This window comes from Gopherus evgoodei, chromosome 7 (assembly GCF_007399415.2).
Source record: "Gopherus evgoodei ecotype Sinaloan lineage chromosome 7, rGopEvg1_v1.p, whole genome shotgun sequence".
NCBI lineage: Eukaryota > Metazoa > Chordata > Testudines > Testudinidae > Gopherus > Gopherus evgoodei.
Window position 1 is genome coordinate 76,684,407 of NC_044328.1, and position 19,346 is coordinate 76,703,752.

At 46.7% G+C, this 19,346-nt stretch overlaps 1 protein-coding gene across 2 annotated transcripts in view; it reads left to right on the plus strand.

Annotated features, from left to right (window-relative positions):
- The first annotated feature begins 4,295 nt into the window (after positions 1-4,295).
- LOC115655341 overlaps positions 4,296-19,346 on the plus strand; it is a 73,191-nt gene continuing 58,140 nt past the window's right edge. The window contains exon 1 of one of the 2 annotated variants that reach the window (XM_030570691.1): positions 4,296-4,668. In XM_030570691.1, coding sequence (XP_030426551.1) covers positions 4,620-4,668 — 49 coding nt within the window. In that variant the 5' untranslated portion in view covers positions 4,296-4,619. The remainder of the gene's footprint in view (positions 4,669-19,346) is intronic. The other variant, XM_030570690.1, reaches the window with a different exon arrangement.

Sequence of the window (19,346 nt, forward strand, 5' to 3'; positions counted from 1 at the left end):
GCATAATGTGGTGTAAATGATAGCATCCCAGGTTGGGACCCAGGTTTCACCAATTTGTAACCTTTGGCTACAAATGAGTGTAGACACTCAAGCCCTTGGTTAACAAACCAGGGTCTGCTAACTCAAGTTCTACTAACTTTGGGCTTACACTGCAAGGTAGACATATCCAATGAGGGCTCTGATGCAGATTTGAGGCCAAGCCCCACTTCTGTCCACACACAAACCAGTGTAACTCAGGTCAGCAACACTCCAGCCCCAGATCCTAGGAGCTACTTGGGGGGTGGGTCAGAGCCTGAGTCCCACTATGACTCGGATCCAAGCCCTGTCATTTTGTAGTGTGAATGCAGACCCTAGTCAGAAGGCCTGTGTAGTCGAGTGTGGCAGGGCTGCCCGGTGGGGGGACAAGTGGGGCAATTTGCCCCAGGCCCCGGGTCCCGCAGGGGCCCCCATGAGAGTTTTTCAGGGCCCCATGAGCAGGGTCCTTCACTTGCTCCAGGGGCCCCAAAAAACTCTCATGAGGCCTGGGCCCCTGTAGCTTCTTCTGCTCTGGGTCTTCGGTGGCTGGGGGTCCTTCTGCCCTGGGGCAGAAGGACCTCCCGCCGCCAAATTACCACCGAAGCAGGACCCGCAGCTGAAGTGCCGGGTCTTTGGCGGTAATTCGGCAGCGGGGGGGCCCCCGCCGCAGGTCTTTGGAGCACTTTGGCAGCAGGTCCCAGAGTGGAAGGACCCCCCGCTGCTGAGTTGACACCGCAGCACAGGCCCCCAGCCGCTGAAGACCCCAGGCCCCTGAATCCTCTGGGAGGCCCTGAAGTGTGGACATGTTAGCATGGCTGTGGGACTTGGGTCCAGAAATTGTGAGCCCAGGTTTGTGATGCAGTGTGGATGCTCAACTGTGACTTTTAAACACCTAGTCCAGAAGCCTGGGTCCTCAGAGCTGGGTTTACAATGCAGTGGAGAGATATCCCTCATTAGAAGCAAGTCAACAGCAGGGATAGGTGGTGGGGCCAAGCAGGGTATAGGAGGAGCCTCCTGCCAAAGACTCTGTAGGGCTGCGTAGTCTGTCGCCCACAGGAAGTGAAGCTGTCCAAAGAGGGAGGCTGCACTAATGGCAGAGCAAAGCAACAGGGAGAGAACACAGAGCAGGCCCCAGGGCAACCACTATGACATCTGATGGTACACTTGTGGGATTGAGGGCCTAACACTCTCTCAACAGACCAGAGAGAGATGGTACTGAAGGAGGCAGCTTTGAGATGTCTTTTGTAAAGGGACATGATGACTCACCAATCTATTAGCATTGTTTGAGGACGTCAACAAGCATGTGGACAAGGTGCATACAGTGTACTTGGACAGTCAGAAAGTAATTGACAAGGTTCCTCACCAAAGGCTCTTAAGCAAAGTAAGTAGTCATGGGATAAGAGGGAAGGTCCTCTCATGGATTGGTAACTGGTTAAAAGTTAGGAAACAAAGTGCAGGAATAAATGGTTAGTTTTCACAGTGGAGATAGGTAAATAGCGAGGATCCGTACTGGGACTAGGGCTGTTCAAAATATTCATAAGTGAGCTAGAAGAAGGTGTAAACAGTGAAGAGGTAACATTTTCAGATGATACAAAATTACTCAAGATAGTTAAGTCCAAAGCAGACTGTGCAGAGTTACAAAGGTCTCTCTCAAAACTGTGTGGCTGGGCAACAAAATGGCAGATGTAATTCAGTGTTGATAAATGCAAAGTAATGACCACTGGAAAACATAATCCCAACTATACATATAAAATGATGGGATTGGTGGCACTGGAACATTTTTAATAGTGGGGGTGCTGAAAGAACCAGGGATCACCAGAGGGGGAGGAGGGATAGCTCAGGGGTTTGAGCATTAGCCAGCTAAACCCAGGGTTGTGAGCTCAAATCCTTTAGAGGGCTATTTAGGGAATTGGGGTCAAAATCTGTCTGGAGATTGGTCCTGCTTTGAGCAGGGGGTTGGACTAGATGACCTCCTGAAATCCCTTCCAAGCCTGATATTCTATGATTGCTGGAGCACATTAAGTTAACAGGCAGCAGGTTTAAAACAAACATTAGTTAGTATTTCTTCACACAACAGGAAGTCAACCTGTGGAACTTGTTGCCAGGGGATGTTGTGAAGGCCAACGGTTCAAAAAAGAATTAGTTAAGCTCATGGAGGATAGGGCCAACAATGGCAATTAGCCATGATGATCAGGGATGCAGCTCTGGGTGTCCCTAAACCTCTGACTGCCAGGAGCTTGGACTGGATGACAGGGGATGGATCATTCAATAGTTGTCCTGTTCTGTTCATTCCCCCTGAAGCACTTGGCACTGACCCCTGTTGGAAGATGATACTGGGCTGGATAGACCATTGGTCTGATCCAGTATGGCCACCCTTATAGCCTTAAGAGACAGTGTGAAGGCACCTAAGGGACTAGCCTAGCTCTGTTTGGGCTGCCCTAGACATAGACCATGGACATTCTTTACTGTTGTAATTAATCCCTAGGCTATGCCTACACTGCAGTTTTGTTGTTAAAACTTTTGTTGGTCAGCAGTGTGAAAAAAACACCCCCTTGACCATCAAAAGTTTTAATGACAAAAAGCACCGGTGTGGACAGTGGTTTGTCAGTGGGAGAGCATCTCCTGCCAACAAAACTACCACCCCTCATTGTGGGGGGTGAGTTATTTTGTTGGAAGGAGAGCTCTTCCCTACCGACAAAGAGCTGCTACACTGCATGCCTTACACCAGCAAGGCTTTAGTAGCACAGCTGTGCCACTCTAAGCTGCACAGTCTAGACACAGCTTAAGACTCATGCTTAGGTTATTTGCACCCTTTCCCTTCTGCCTATGTAGAATGTTCCCGTAGTTATTAGAAGAGAATGCACCCATTAGTGCTGGGTGCACCTACACACTTGCCTCCCAGCCCATGGAGCACAGATCTTGTTGCCACAGATTTTAAAAAGGTCTGGTGTTAGGCGAGTGCTAGCTGTGCTGACTCCCTGCAGTCGGGTCTGAGAGGCTCACCTAGTGTCTGGGTGAGGAAGAAGGTGGTTGTGATTAACGGAGCTCTGACATTGGTTTCAGAGCAATAACAATACTAAAATGAGACCTTTGGTTTCTGCAACAGAAAGCTATATTTTCTTTCATGTAATGCCCTCTATAAAAGTGTAGCTAGTGTAATCAACACAGTTCTACTGATTTCAATGCAGATAAGCTGATTTCCCCTAGCAAAGGATCTGGCCCGTGATGTTTATTTCAAAGGAAAGGGATAAAGAAAGGCATCTGGGGGAGAGGGACATGAGAGCTGGGGGGCAGCTGGACTGGATCATTTCCAACACTTCCCTGCCTGTTTGATTTTTTCCATGCATTGGCAACTACTAATTCATCTGAGGCCCCCAACCACACCCAGCCCAAATTCAGCAACTGGAAAAATACACCTAGCAACAGATCTTGTCTGGGTCTGGCCCTAACAATTTTCATTCGGGCACAACATCCATGGAAGGCAGCAGAGTTACTCTGGTTTGACACTGGTGTAATGGCAGAATACATCCCAAAGGCTTTGAAGTCAATGTGAGTTGGGTCAGAGAGGGATGTGGACTGCGGCAATCTCTTAGCAAATATACAGGAGAGGCTTTGTTTGGATTAAGGTGGATTTTAGGGTTTCCTTGCTTTGTGGTTTGTTTTGCACTGTCTTAATCCAGTGTCTGAGACATGCACATGGACAACACTAGGCCTGTACATATAGCTTTGGTCAGGTACAAATCACAGGGCCCGGCTCCCAGCTATGCAGTTCTCCAGGAAAGCTACAGATTAGCACTGTAACTGTTTGGTTATGACCTGAGCCCTTCAGCTCACCTTGAAGTTTTATGATCATTCCACAAACACTGGATCACTAAGGTTTGCAGTGAACTCTCCAATCGAAGCCAGTGGAACTGGAATTAATTTAGTTCTTGCTGCCCCCCATCAAAGCCAGTGGAACTAGAATTAATTTAGTTCTTGCTCCCTTCCCCCCCCCCAGCTTAATAGCGTCCTGTAGGCATGTTAAATCAAGGCAGGGATCTGTATTACCCAGGAACACACTGTGGAGAAAAGCCCAAATCACATTCCATGCTTTCCCTCCCTGCTCTCCTCTTCGAAACCCACTGGCGATGTGGGTTGTTTGTTGCCCTTATGCAAGCGCTCAGGCATTTCTTTCCCGGTGGTGCTCGGACAGGGAAGGTATCACCCCCTCCAGTCACACTGGCTTATCAGCCCGAGGAGATGGAAAGGGAGCAGCCTGTGGAATGTCAGGCCCTGCTGGCTGCACGCCCATATACAGTTCAGCAACCTCGGCGAGAACAACCCCGGCTGCTGCTGCGGCTGCCACTCGGGTTATTTCCTCTGGGCTCAGCTGCAGCCTGCAGAGCTCTGCAAAGGGGAGGGGTTTCTTCGCTCCCTCCCTCCCGAGGGGGGTCCTGCCCCAGCCCCAGCCCCAGCGATGGGACAGGAGTCAGGACCAGCCCAGGGCCGGTTGAATTGAAAGCAAACCGTGGCAGCTCCACGCAAGGCGAGAGCGCTGGCAGGATGCCCCGGGCTGGCGCCCCCGCTCCCAGCTGTCAGTGAAGGAGCGAAGCTTTGCGGCCGGGATGTTCAGCTGGCACAAGAGCTTCACCCTGGGAGCGCCCTGGAGACAAGGTGAGTCCGGGTCTGGCCCGCACCAGCCCTCGGAGGTCGGAGCGAGGCCGCGGCACGGAGGTAAAGCCGATCGGGGCGCGCCCGGCTGCGGGTGTTGTGGCAGAGACAGCGGCTGCGTAGCCTAGCAACGCGGCAGTGAAAGGCAGATTGGGGAGGTGGTCTGAGCGCCTGCGAGCCCCACTGATAATTGCGCTCAGCACCTGGCCGGATTGGTCCGAAAAGAAGCGAATTCCAGGCGTGTGCTCAGGTCCGAGAGCAGAGCCAGAGGCACATATCCCGCCCCGGCTGCCTTTTCAGCCGCCGAGACTGCACCGGCCCGGGACCAGCGCGAGCCTGGCCACTGACTGCACTGGGGTTTGGGATTGGGTCAGGCTGCCTGACAGCCAGCACCAGCCTCTCACTTACCTTTCTACAGAGTCGGGCCTGACAAAGAGGGTCCCGGCCCGGGAGTGGCTGATGACAATAAACCTTCTGGCTGTAGATCTAGTTCCCCATTAAACGCTGCAGTGGCGGAGGCTTTGTGACTGGCTTTGTCCCAGCCCAGGTGAAGCATGGGCCATGCCGCAGCACCACCTGCATGACAAACATTTGCTCAGGGCTTTCCAACGCAGTCGTAGAAACGTGAGCTTGTGAACCCTGGCCGGACACGAGCCAGCACTAGAGAGAAGTTTTTTTCTTTAAAAGATAACTTGGAACAAAATTGGTGGACACCCCTTCCCCCCCCCCAGGAAAACAAAAACAAAAAAACCTGACCATTTTAGGATTGCAAGGGAGTAGGGGGGAGAAAGAAAAAAGCAAATGGTTGAGTTCAGACACTTTGCAGCTCAAACTGAAATAACTTTCTGTCTATGGCAGGGTTTTGTAACTAATGTTAGAACTAAAATGCAGGAAGTGATTAAGGTGGTTGTATCACTCCAGGTGACTAAAGAGCCCCCCTACCCCCAAACAAACAGCAGCCTAGGGTGATAAAAATATAGGACTAGAATCCAAACTGTCTTCCTCTGGATTTACACTGGTGTAACTATACTGATGTACCACGAGTTTTGTGGCAATGTAACTCTGATCAGAATCTGGCCCCAGGTACTCTACTGGGCACTAATACTATGTATTTCTCAGGGTGGCACTGCCTGATTGCTTGTGTGCTCCAAGCATACTTGTAGGGAATTCCAAAAGAGTCTATTCTCTCAGCCCTTCTGTTCAGTGTATGCCAGGCATACACTGGGGGAGACAGTTGGGGTACCATAGTAAATTAGACACTGCTTTATGTCACTTTCACACAAAAAAGGTGCAGTTATCCTGATTGCACAGTGCTTTGGGACTCAGGTAAGATGGCCATGGCTGAAGCTGAGTTCAGATGTGATGGATGAGGCATGGAGTTTGCCTAACATTTGTTACTGAATTTTGTAATCTTCAAGATCCACAAGTAAGAGCCAGGGACAGAAATACTATTCCAGCCTCATTTACCAGGAAACTCTGGGCTTAAACCTGCATAGCTCCATTGAAGTCAATAGATTGAGCTGATAGCTGAGCTATTCCACTGATAAGGCAACACTTTTCATCAGCACCAAAAGCCAACTCTTGTTAAAAATAGAGATGAAAGATAATGAAATTGTTTGAGGAAGTGGAAAAAACAGAGGTGGCTGTGGAGATAGGTTACCTGCATTTAAGTATGTATTGTGCAAAAACTCCTGCAGGCTAGTAAGTCTAGTGTGACCTCTAGTCCTAGGCTGACTTACAGTCCTTGAGAGCTGGCTCCATTCCCCTCTCATATGCACTCCATAACAGTGAGCCAAACTTCTGGGACTTCTGGGACTTTGGATTACTCCAATGCACTCCACAATGAGTGCATTAGCTGCAGCTGATGTAGAATGTAGCTGCTCACTTGCTTGTGGCATTGGTGGCTGGGATGCTCTCCCATCCTGGTGGCTGCCAGGGACCAAACTGGCCCTAATGCAAGTTAGAACCCCAACGGGTGGTCAGGACTGCTGCTCTAATAAGCCCTGGTGGATAATAGTTCCCTAGAGCAAATCTGCTAGCTAGGATCCAGGAAGTTTTTTGAAAGTGTAGGGGACAATTTCCTAGTGCAAGTTCTGGAGGAACCAACTAGGGGCAGAGCTCTTCTTGACCTGCTGCTCACAAACAGGGAAGAATTAATAGGGGAAGCAAAAGTGGATGGGAACCTGGGAAGCAGTGACCATGAGATGGTCGAGTTCAGGTTCCTGACACAAGGAAGAAAGGAGAGCAGGAGAATACAGACCCTGGACTTCAGAAAAGCAGACTTTGACTCCCTCAGGGAACTGATGGGCATGATCTACTGGGAGAATAACATGATGGGGAAAGGAGTCCAGAAGAGCTGGCTGTATTTCAAAGAATCCTTATTGAGGTTGCAGGAACAAAGATGTAGAAAGAATAATAAATATGGCAGGCAACCAGCTTGGCTTAACAGTGAAATCCTCGCTGATCTTAAACACAAAAAAGAAGCTTACAAGAAGTGGTAGATTGGACAAATGACCAGGGAGGAGTATAGAAATATTGCTGAGGCATGCAGGAGTGAAATCAGGAAGGCCAAATCACACTTGGAGTTGCAGCTAGCAAGAGATATTAAGTGTAACAAGAAGGGTTTCTTCACGTATGTTAGCAACAAGAAGAAAGTCAAGGAAAGTGTGGGCCCTTTACTGAATGAGAGAGGCAACCTAGTGACAGAGGATGTGGAAAAAGCTAATGTACTCAATGATTTTTTGCCTCTGTTTTCACAAACGAGGTCAGCTCCCAGACTGCTGCACTGGGCAGCACAGTATGGGGAGAAGGTGATCAGCCCTCTGTGGAGAAAGAAGTGGTTCAGGACTATTTAGAAAAGTTGGACGAGCACAAGTCCATGGGGCTGGATGCGCTGCATCTGAGGGTGCTAAAGGAATTGGCGGTTGTGATTGCAGAGCCATTGGCCATTATCTTTGAAAACTCATGGTGAACAGGGGAGGTCCCAGATGACTGGAAAAAGGGTAATGTAGTGCCCAACTTTAAAAAAGGGAAGAAGGAGGATCCGGGGAACTACAGGCCAGTCAGCCTCACCTCAGTCCCTGGAAACATCATGGAGCAGGTCCTCAAGGAATCAATTCTGAAGCACTTAGAGGAGAGGAAAGTGATCAGGAACAGTCAGCATGGATTCACCAAGGGCAAGTCATGCCTGACTAACCTAATTGCCTTCTATGAGGAGATAACTAGGTCTGTGGATGAGGGGAAAGCAGTGGATGTGTTATTCCTTGACTTTAGCAAAGCTTCTGATATGGTCTCCCACAGTATTCTTGCTGGCAAGTTAAAGTAGTATGGGCTGGATGAATGGACGATAAGGTGGATAGAAAACTGGCTAGATCGTCGGGCTCAGCAGGTAGTGTTCAATGGCTCCATGTCTAGTTGGCAGCCGGTCTCAAGTGGAGTGCCCCAAGGGTCAGTCTTGGGGCCAGTTTTGTTCAATATCTTCATTAATGATCTGGAGCAGGGGGCGGCAACCTTTCAGCAGTGGTGTGCCGAATCTTCATGTATACACTGTAATTTAAGTCTTCGCGTGCCGGTCTCTCTATAAGTCTATAATATACAAGCAAACTACTGTTATATGTAAAGTAAACAAGGTTTTCAAAATGTTTCAGAAGCTTTATTTAAAATTAAATTAAAATGCAGATCTTATTAGTTTAGTGTGATCTTTGCCCTTGTTTTTCCTTGCTGAGTTTTCCAATATCTGGTGACACGAATTTGGATACTTTAAACTGCACAGAGGCTTCTGAGTGATCAGTTGTTAACCAGCTGGAACCCCAGATCGGCAGTTGAGGTTAGTGGAGCAGGCGGCTGGTAGGGCTGAGCAGGGCTGGAGGCCTGGACCCTCTCTGGCAGGGGGCCTGAGTGGAACTCCAACTGGAAGCAAGGTAAGTGGGGATGCAGCAGGGACCCCGGCTGGCCAGCAACTGGAACCTCAGAGCGGGGGTGGGCTGAGTGGGTCAGCCCACCCAGCTCTGGGGTTTCGGTAGTGGGCTATCTCCACCCGCCACGCTCTGGGATTTCAGCTGCCGGCTCCTGCCAGCCGGGGTCTTAGCCACTGCCAGCCTGGGGTTCCTTCACCCAGGTCAGCAGCGGGTGCTGAGTGGGAGCAGTGGTGGGACCCCAGCTGGCAAGGGGCCAGCAGTGGGAACCCCAGAGCGGCGCTCAGCCTGCCACCACTCTGGGGTTTCAGTTGCTGGCTCCTGCCAGGTGGGGTCACAGCCCACTGCCAGCCTGGGGTTCCTTCCTCCAGGCCAGAAGTGGGTGCTGAGTGGGACTAGCGGCAGGACCCCGGCTGGCAAGGGGCTGGCAGTGGGAACCCCAGAGTGGTGGTGGGCTGAGTGGCTCAGCCCGCCCTGCATGACATCAAAAATCAACTTGTGTGCCACCTTTGGCATATGTGCCGTAGGTTGCAGATTCCTGATCTGGAGGATGGCATGGACTGCACCCTCAGCAAGTTTGCAGATGACACTAATCTGGGAGGAGTGGTAGATACGTTGGCAGGTAGGGATAGGATGCAGAGGGACCTAGACAAATTGGAGGACTGGGCCAAAAGAAATCTGATGAGGTTCAACAAGGACAAGTGCAGAGTCCTGCACTTAGGATGGAAGAATCCCATGCACTGCTACAGACTAGGGACCGAATGGCTAGGCAGCAGTTCTGCAGAGAAAGACCTGTATCCAGCTTACAGAAGCTGGATATGAGTTGACGGTGTGCCCTTGTTGCCAAGAAGGCTAACAGCATTTTGGGCTGTATAAATAGGGGCATTGCCAGCAGATCGAGGGATGTGATCATTCCTCTCTATTTGACTTTGGTGAAGCCTCATCTGGAGTACTGTGTCGAGTTTTGAGCCCCACACTACAAGAAGGATGTGGAAAAATTGGAAAGAGTCCTGTGGAGGGTAACAAAAATGATTAGGGGGCTGGAACGCATGACTTATGAGGAGAGGCTGAGGGAACTGGGATTGTTTAGTCTGCAGAAGAGAAGAATGAGGGGGGATTTGATAGCTGGTTTCAACTACCTGAAAGGGGGTTCCAAAGAGGATGGATCTAGACTGTTTTCAGTGTTAGCAGATGACAGAACAAGGAGTAATGGTCTCAAGTTGCAGTGGGGGAGGTTTAGGTTGGATATTAGGAAAATCTTTTTCACTATGGTAGTGGTGAAGCACTGGTGAAATCTCCTTCCTTAGAGGTTTTTAAGGTCAGGCTTGACAAAGCCCTGGCTGAGATGATTTGGTTGGGAACTGGTCCTGCTTTGAGCAGGGGGTTGGACTAGATAACCTCCTGAGGTCCCTTCCAACCACGATATTCTATGATTCTATGATTGATGGAGCACATTGCTAGGCCAGCGTACATTAGAATGTGTTTACCCAAAGGTAGAGAAAGCTTTATTGAAGAGATTCTAGAGCAAATGCTGGTGTTACTGCTGGGAGTAGGATCCCAGCCCCACCCAGAAACCTGAAAAATGTGTGAATTGTAGCCACTTACAATGTTGTGTGAATTATACTTTTTTGCCTGGGGGTAATTTGTCCATAAACCAGGTTTTCTTTCCCGAAACTATCATGTGACTGTAACACAGCAAATTCTGCAAGAAGGGAATATTACTAATCCCCATAGAAGTGCCACTCACCACATGGACTCCAGTGCATGAGTGGGAGGAGATCCTGGCAGGAAAACAGACCCCTCACACAGGGCATTGAAAGAAAATCCTGGTCAGTTTCTGTGAGCTACAGACAGGGCCCAAGATGTGGAGCTCACACCCAAGGTGAATTTCCCTAAGGCTTAGGGAATAGTGGTGATTCAGATTCAGTACCCTGACTTGGGTCCCATCTCTGGTAAGAGCAGCCAAGAATTTGCTGTGTTTCTTGGAAGTTCTGTGGCAGGGCTATAAAGCCACATCTATGAGCACAGCTTTGGAGAGAGAATGAAACCCAAACCTCTCCATTGCTGCCTGCTGGTGTCATCTCTGCATGTCTAATGCACCTGTCAGTAGCTAGATGCTGCTGGGTGAGTGAAAGTGAACGGGTGTGTGAGGAGCAGAGAATGATGGCTAGTGGAGAAAGGTAAAAGGCTTAAGCCAGGGATAGTCAGTTTGTTTTTATCAAGGTCCAAATTTCTTGGTCAAGGTATAGTCAAGGTCCAGACTCCAGTGAAAATAATAATAAAAAAATAACAATAATGATAATAATAAGTAAATAAAAAGATTTCGGTCCATTCAAAAGCATCTCGAGGGCTGGATTTCGCCTACAGTCCTGCTAACTAACCCTGGCTTAAGCCCTCAAAATCCTTAATGCTGTGAAGAAAAGCATGGACAGATCCAGCTACTCTCTAGCATACACCAATCTCAATCTCTGTCACATCACAACCATCCCTTTTAAGGAACAGGCCCAGGGAAGCGGACAAGGCAGCAGTAGTAATACTGGTGGTACCCCCCTCAAAGGGCAGTTTAAGACAATTTGCAACAATCCCCTTTGTACTCATGAGAACTGAGGGTCTATCTCTTCTCTGAAGTAAGACACCATGCTGAGGTTCGGTCCACACTAACTTACCTCAGTATAACCGCATTCAAACTTTTCGGTGCTTCCTTTACCTGAAGCCAAACTCCAAATGGCCCTGCCACGGGTATAGTCTGTCACACGCTGAATGAGGAGATACCGCTGCACAGCTAGGTCTGTGGGTAATAGGAGATGGGTTTCAGAGTCCATTAATTGCCAACCTGCATGTTTAAGTAGAGCAACCATGGTGCTGTGAGGAGGGAGTTGTAGGGTCCCTATGGCATTCCCAGTTAAGGAGACAGAACATTTGCTTGCACTGATTTCTTGTTTCTTAACCTTGAAAAGGCCTCTGCTCCCCCTCTCATTTTATGGTGAATTCAGGAAGCTTTAGTCATACAGGACTGGGGAAATCAGAAAGACCTTCCAGATTGTCTAACCCTGGCATCAAGCACAGAGTAAGAGTTTTATCTGTCCTAGTCCTTCATGTGCTCCCTCTACATTCCTCCAGCAATGGTGCCTCACTGACATATCTGGGCAGATTATTCCAGTGCCGTCCCCCCACACCCATCATAAGAACATAAGAATGGCCATACTGGATCAGACCAAAGATCCATTTAGCCAGTATCCTGTCTTAGTTCTGACAGTGACCAATGCCAGGTGCCCCAGAGGGAATGAACAGAACAGATAATCATCAAGTGATCTATCCCCTGTCGCCCATTTCCAGCTTCTGGCAAACAGAGGTTAGGGACACCATCCCTACCCATCCTGGCTAATAACCATTGATGGACCTATCCTCCATGAACTTATCTAGTTATATTTTGAACCCTGTTATAGTCTTGGCCTTCATAATATCCTCTGGCAAGGAGATCCCCAGGTTGACTGTATATTGTGTGAAAAAATACTTCATTTTGTTTGTTTTAAACCTACTGCCTATTCATTTCATTTGGTGACCCCTAATTCTTGTGTTATGAGAAGGAGTAAATAACACTTCCTTATTTACTTTCACCATACCAGTCCTGATTTTATAGACCTCTATCATATCCACCTTTAGTCATCTCTTTTCCAAGCTGAAGTGTCCAGTCTCATTAATCTCTCTTCATATGGCAGCTGTTCCATACTCCTAATCATTTTAGTTGCCCTTTTTTGAACCTTTTCTAATTCCAATATATCTTTTTTGAGATGGGGTGACCACATCTGCACGCAGTATTCAAGATGTAGGCGTACCATGGATTTATATGGAGGCAAGATGAAATTTTCTGTCTTATTATCTATCCCTTTCTTAATGGTTCCCAACATTCTGTTCGCTTTTTTGACTGTCACTGCACTTTGAGTGGATGTTTTCAGAGAACTATCCACAATGACTCCAAGATCTCTTTCTTGAGCGATAACAGTTCATTTAGACACCATCATTTTATATGTATAGTTAGGATTATGTTTTCCAATGTGCATTACTTTGCATTGTGCATCACAGTCCCTGTCCCCACCCCCAGCCCATTCTACCCATTTCCTTTGTTTAAATTAGCAAACCCTCACTTAGTGGAAATTCCACTAGGCTCCACAGTTGGTGATGCCTGTTTATGTGCTTCCCACCACAATGAATGGGAAGAAGGGAATTTTTGTGACTGGCTGGTTGGCTGAGCCCCTGTTGAAGCTGTCATGCTGCTGGCATTTCCATGTATGGGTTAATGATGTGCTAGGGCATCTAGGAGTCTTTTTCATTATTATTAGATCTAAATAAATAAATGAATGATGGGCTTGATGCAGAAGTTTTTGGGTGAGGTTCTATGGTGTAGCTCAGACTAGATTAGGCCCGTCTAACTTTAAAAGCGATGACTCTGTTAATCAATAAATTCAGGCTTATTCCAGTAATAAATAGGATAATCCAGCTGAGCAGTGTTGGTTCCTGCTGTCACTGATGGCTTCAGCTAGAGGGTCAGTAACTCAACAGACCCATTACCCTGCTCCAAGAAACTTGTTGGCCAGCTGAAAAATCTCAAGTGGGCTTTCCACTCAGGAAGCCATTTCCTCTTTTATTCTACCATCTATCTATGCCTATAAACTTTTGATCTCCCTTTCCCCAGTGTCACGGCCTCTCAAGTGTTTGTATACAATCTTCACTCTCTCAGGCCTGTCTACACTATGCGTTTAAACCGAATTTAGCAGCGTTAAACCGATTTAACCCTGCACCCGTCCACACAACGAGGTCCTTTATATCGATATAAAGGGTTCTTTAAACCGGTTTCTGTACTCCTCCTCGACGAGAGGAGTAGCGCTGAAATCAGTATTGCCATGTCGGATTAGGGTTAGTGTGGCCGCAAATTGACGGTATTGGCCTCCGGGCGGTATCCCACAGTGCACCATTGTGACCGCTCTGGAAAGCAATCTGAACTCAGATGCACTGGCCAGGTAGACAGGAAAAGCCCCGCAAACTTTTGAATTTCATTTCCTGTTTGCCCAGCGTGGAGCTCTGATCAGCATGGGTGGCGATACAGTCCCAAATCCAAAAAGAGTTCCAGCATGGACCGTATGGGAGATACTGGATCTGATTGCTGTATGGGGAGACAAATCTGTTCTATCAGAGCTCTGTTACAGAAGACGAAATGACAAAGCATTTGAAAAAATCTCCAGGCTATGATACAGAGTCCACAGCACAGTGCTGTGTGACAAGCATAATGGAAAGCCAAAGAATGAAATGAACGCTCATGGAGGGAGGGAGGGGGTACTGAGGACTCCAGCTATCCCACAGTCCCCACAGTCTCCAAAAAGCATTTGCATTCTTGGCTGAACTCCTAATGTCTGAAGGGTCAGAAACATTTTCCGGGGTGTTTCAGGGTATATGTCATCAATTTACACCCTTCCCGCCCCCGAAAGAAAAGGGAAAAAAAAGTTTCTCGCCTTTTTTCAATGTCACCCTATGTCTACTGCATGCTGCTGGTAGACGAGTGCTGCAGCGCTGAACACCAGCATCCCCTTCCTGATGGCAGACAGTACAATATGACCGATATCCGTCTTCATCATCAGCCTGTGAGTGCTCCTGGCTGGCCTCAGTGAGGTCGGCCGGGGCCGCCTGGGTGAAAATGGGAATGACTCCCTGTCATCCCTGGCTGATGGTACAGAATGGCTGGTAACCATCTTCATCATAGCAACTGGAGGCTGAGCTGTATCAGCCCCCCCCTTTCATGTCTAAAGAAAAGATTCTGTACTGCCTGGACTATCATAGCAGCAGGAGGCTTCCTCTCCCTCATTTTATCTCACTAAAAACTCAGTGTTTCTTATTCCTGCATTCTTTATTATTTCATCACAGAAATGGGGGGACACTGCCACTGTAGCCCAGGAGGATTGGGGGAGCAGGGAAGCAATGGGTGGGGTTGTTGCAGGGGTACCCCCTAGAATGGCATGCAGCTCATCATTTCTGCGGAATCTCTGGGGCTCTGACACGGAGCGGCTGTGCTCTCTGGTTCTCCAGTACACTTGCCCCATATTCTAGGCAGGACTGACTCTATTTTTAGACAAAACATAAAGAAGGGAATAACCCAGGGAATCATTCCCATTTTCGTTCATGTGCCCCCGGCCTACCTCAGCGAGGCCAGCCAGGAGCACCCAGCAGACGGTACAGAACGACTGATAATCGTCATCTCATCACCAATTTACAATGGCACGGCAGATGGTTTAATAGGGATGGTAACCATCTCTGCTACCTTGCAAAGGCAAATGAATGCTGCTGTGTAGCACTGCAATACCGCATCTGTTGTCAGCATGCAGTACGCATATAGTGACAGTGACAAAAGGCAAAACGGGCTCCATGGTTGCCATGCTATGGCGTCTGCCAGGGCAATCCAGGGAAAAAGGGCGCAAAATGATTGTCTGCCATTGCTTTCACGGAGGAAGGATTGAGCGACGACATTTACTCAGAATCACACGCGACACTGTTTTTGCATTGGGATCTCAACCCAGAATTCCAATGGGTGAGGGAGACTGCGGGAACTATGGGATAGCTACAAGATAGCTACCCACAGTGCAATGCTCCGGAAATTGAAGCTAGCCTTGGTACATGGACACACACCACCGAATTAATGTGCTTAGTGTGGCTGCGTGCACTTGACTTTATACAATCTGTTTTACAAAACCAGTTTATCTAAAATCAGAATAATCCTGTAGTGTAGACATACTCTCAGTCTCTTGTAAGCTGTACATGTTGTTAACTTAACACCTCATATGTAAAATTCCCTTATTATTTTTGTCGTCCTTCACTAACCCCCTCTCCCTAGTGTTTTCCCCAGGAATTGAAATTAGGGGGGGTGTTTGAATATATAGAAAGGGTGATGGCTGATGAGGGGTGAGACTGTGAGGGTGCAGGTGGATTGCATGGCATGATAGTAAAATCTGAAAAATGTTTCACGACCATTTTATTAGATTTAACTTGTGTTTTAAAGTCATCACACAAATTAAAGCTGACTACTCAAGCCTACTATGAAGCACTATATCTACATCCTTCTTGGTTTCTTCTTATAATTTTGCACAACTCTGTTAATGAACTTCTCAAATGCAGTGTGTTCATCTTTGGTGACTTCTCATGTATCTGATACTTCCAGCCCTTCATGATATGCTCATGATCAGGCAGAACTTGGAAGGTGACTCCTTTTCAAACACAAAATTCTATTCAATGAGGAAAAAGAATGCTCAGCTGTAACTATTATGCCTGGGAGTAGCAAGAGATGAATTCCTACTTCTTTCATTCCAGGAAACATAGCTCAAGGTTTGGGTCATGATAATAAAGAAGTTGAAGTCAAATCTTCATTCGTTCATCATATGATATTCCACTCTGTGTTCAAATTCTTTATTCTGTCCTGATTACATAGCATCCCCATTGCTGGTGGTGCCTCACTCTCCATGCAACTGTCAGTGTTTTATGAGACAGGCATCTGTAATAGCTATGTAAAGGTTGAGTAGAATTCAAAAGTTGCTGTTGTAGATTTGTAAGAATCAAATGAGTGTACTTTTTCAGCTGGCTTGACAAGAAGCATTTGTTCTCTTCACTTAAGGAGTCAATATTAAGTGCCTTAATTAGTCAACTTCTGAACTGAAATCCTTGCTTCTTCCAGTACATTTTCAATGGCTATCTCTCTGATTGATCCAAGTGTAGCTTCTATTGCTGGACAAAGATCTACTACTGTTGTGGCAGATGCCTGGACAGCATTGTTTAATGACCCAAGTGGTTTCAACAGTAGACTTACAAGAGAGACATTGGCAAAAGTCTTCTCTGAACTTAGTAGCAAAAGTAGCACACCAGCCTCACTACTTAGATCCATCCCAATAATTTTAAGACAACAGCCACAGATCGTTTATGAGAAAGCCTGCAGATTTTCCCAGATTGGACTCATTTGAACTTTAACATGTTCAGTCCTTTTGGACTCTTGCTGAAAAAAAAAAGCATAATGAAGAAATTAAATTTATGTCTTTTAAAATGTCTTTTGCAGATTCTTCAGCTCGTACTAGTGCTATTTGGAATAGATGGCCTCTGCAGTGTGTATAGGAGAGATTAGGGTTACACTTTTCTCTGACCAAAGGTTGTACTCCACTGTCTTCCAGAGAAGTTTGCAACTTCATCAAATGCACAAGCAGCCATCTCTTTGGGGTTCAATCTACAAGCATTTAACTCTTCTAAGATGTAGGTTGTCACAGATGCAGCTGATGTGTCTTCCATAACCTGAACATCTAGAAATGCATCTACTGGCCTATGACTGACATCAAAATAATGTACACAATGACTTAATACTTGACGATCATTTACATTGGTGCATTCCTGGGCCACATATGCAAATTTTCTGAATGTGGTGAGAGAGTTCTTCACTTTTTAAACTGCTGAGTCTTTCACTGTCACATCCCATGCTTCTAACCAGTCAGTTAAGTTTCTTGCAGAAAGATAGTGAGCATTTGCCGGTCTTGGTCAGAACCAGTGTCCAACTTCAGGATTAACAAGTAACAATGCACTTAACATTGACCTCCAGTTTGTAGTGTGTGATATCTCTTGCCTAAATAGAAAGTATGATGTGACAGACATGTTTGTCTGTATAAACTGTGTTGTGTTTCTAGCATTCTTAACAGCCTCATTAAGTACTTCTAAAATTGGCTTTGACAGTGACTGCCTTATAAAGTTTTCTGCATGTCGATGCAGTCCAAACGCTTGGTATTTTGCAGCCTTTTCACCTAGGTTGTCAGCACTGGTTTGCTGATCTGTCTGGCAAACCAAGCTCTTCCACTTTTATTATATAAATCCATGGTATGCCCACATCATGAATGCTGCATGCAGTTCTGGTTGCCCCATCTCAAAAAAGATATAATGGAGTTGGAAAAGGTACACAGAGAAGGGCAACTAAAATGATTAGGGGCAGGTTAAATAGTGCCTGTGACTCTTAGGCAGAGCCCACACCACCAAGAAAAAACACCTGTCCCCACCCTCTCTCTCTCTCTCCACCATCCAAAACCCTTGCATAGTGAGTGCAGTTCAGTCAAGCATGACCAATGCTTAATTTGTAATGAAAGAGGTGCCAGGGCTCAAGCAAGGATTTTACTTTCATTACTGATGTGGCAAGCCCAGAGGTCCTGGGGCTATGAACACCAAGTCTAGATGTGCCAGGGCTCGGCTTGGCATAAATTAAGCACCAAATGTGACCCCCTCAACCAGTACAGGCTAAGTAAACAGTTCTGCTGCCCTTTACTCATACAGTAACAACATTTCATTACCCCTGCATTCAGTACTAAAGTGATTTGTAACCCAACACCAGCTAAAACTGATCTCTTGGGCAACCCATCTCTGTCTGGTGGATACCAAGGCGGAGTAGGTGAGTTCATCTAAATACAGTCTGGTCCTGAAGCCTCTCCCTCCTCCCCCTGGCTCAGTACTTGCTGTCAGGGAAGAGCTCATTCAGACCTTGCTTACAAATTATAACTTGACATTATTAGGTTGGCCAACATCACCAAAACGAATGCACCGACTTTGTCATAAAAACAACTGCTGTTTGAGGAAGCCAGTCTTTGTTCATACTTTTCAAACCTATTATGCTTTTTTAAGAACAAGTATTTTATCATACACTGTACATGCTTTTAAAGTGCACGTTAATGTTTCAATTTCAATTCAGATGTCCAATCAATGACTAAATTGGCAACACTGTAAATGTAGCTAGTTGAGTGCTGGGAGGCTGTTGGGGAAATTCAGGGGCAGTGTAGGGAAATCCCTATTTCCCCCTCTATTTATCAATATCCATTTTACACTGTGTTTAACACTGTCCCCCAAGTGTGGCTCTGTTGTGAACCAAGCAGCATCATTATGTCCCTGGACCTACAAGAAATTATGTTGGCAGTTCAGAGATCATCTTTCTCCCCAAAGTGCTATGTTATCTTTGCTGAGAGACCAACTTGTAACACTCTGAAATTCACTCTGAATTAATCATTTAGTGAATTTCATTCTTCGCCTCTGGTCCGTAAATCAGTCACCATCTTCTCAAAATGATTTATTCTGAATTTGAAGTTTGAGCTAATTTGACTGGACACCAGTTACACGATCTATCTTGGTTTCCTGATTGGATGAGCATAACTCTCAGACTTAGGTTTCTGGTGTAAATATTCACAATTATTCACATCCTGCAAACATACTACACTATGTGGTTAAAATGCACTGTGGCAGTAAACACTATTATTAGGACTGTGGTTCTCAAACCTGCTCCCTTTCTCAGCACATACAGCGAAGGCAGTCAGAGGCAAAAAATGCCTTTTGTTTCAGAAAGGAAATGACACTTTAAAAAAAATCCTAGGAAATGCAGATCTCATTGTTTGGGTGCAGGGGGGAATTCCATTTTTTTCGGATGAAAGGGCTTTTAATGAAGGGAAATGCCATCTATGCCAAATTCTGACAGAGAAATTAAAGAAAACCTAACACATGACAGGGAATAAGAAGCTAAGGATAAAGTGTGTTTAAAAGAAAAGAGAAATGGATGGCTGAGAGGAATGGGAATGGGAAATGGAGACTTTCACCTCTAGGTCAGTCACTTGAATCTGAGTCACTAGTGACTTAACATCCTCACCATCTGCAGAAAGCTGTGCACAAGTGCAGCTGTGTGGCCTAGCAAAAAGCACCCTGGATAAAGATGTGGGAGAC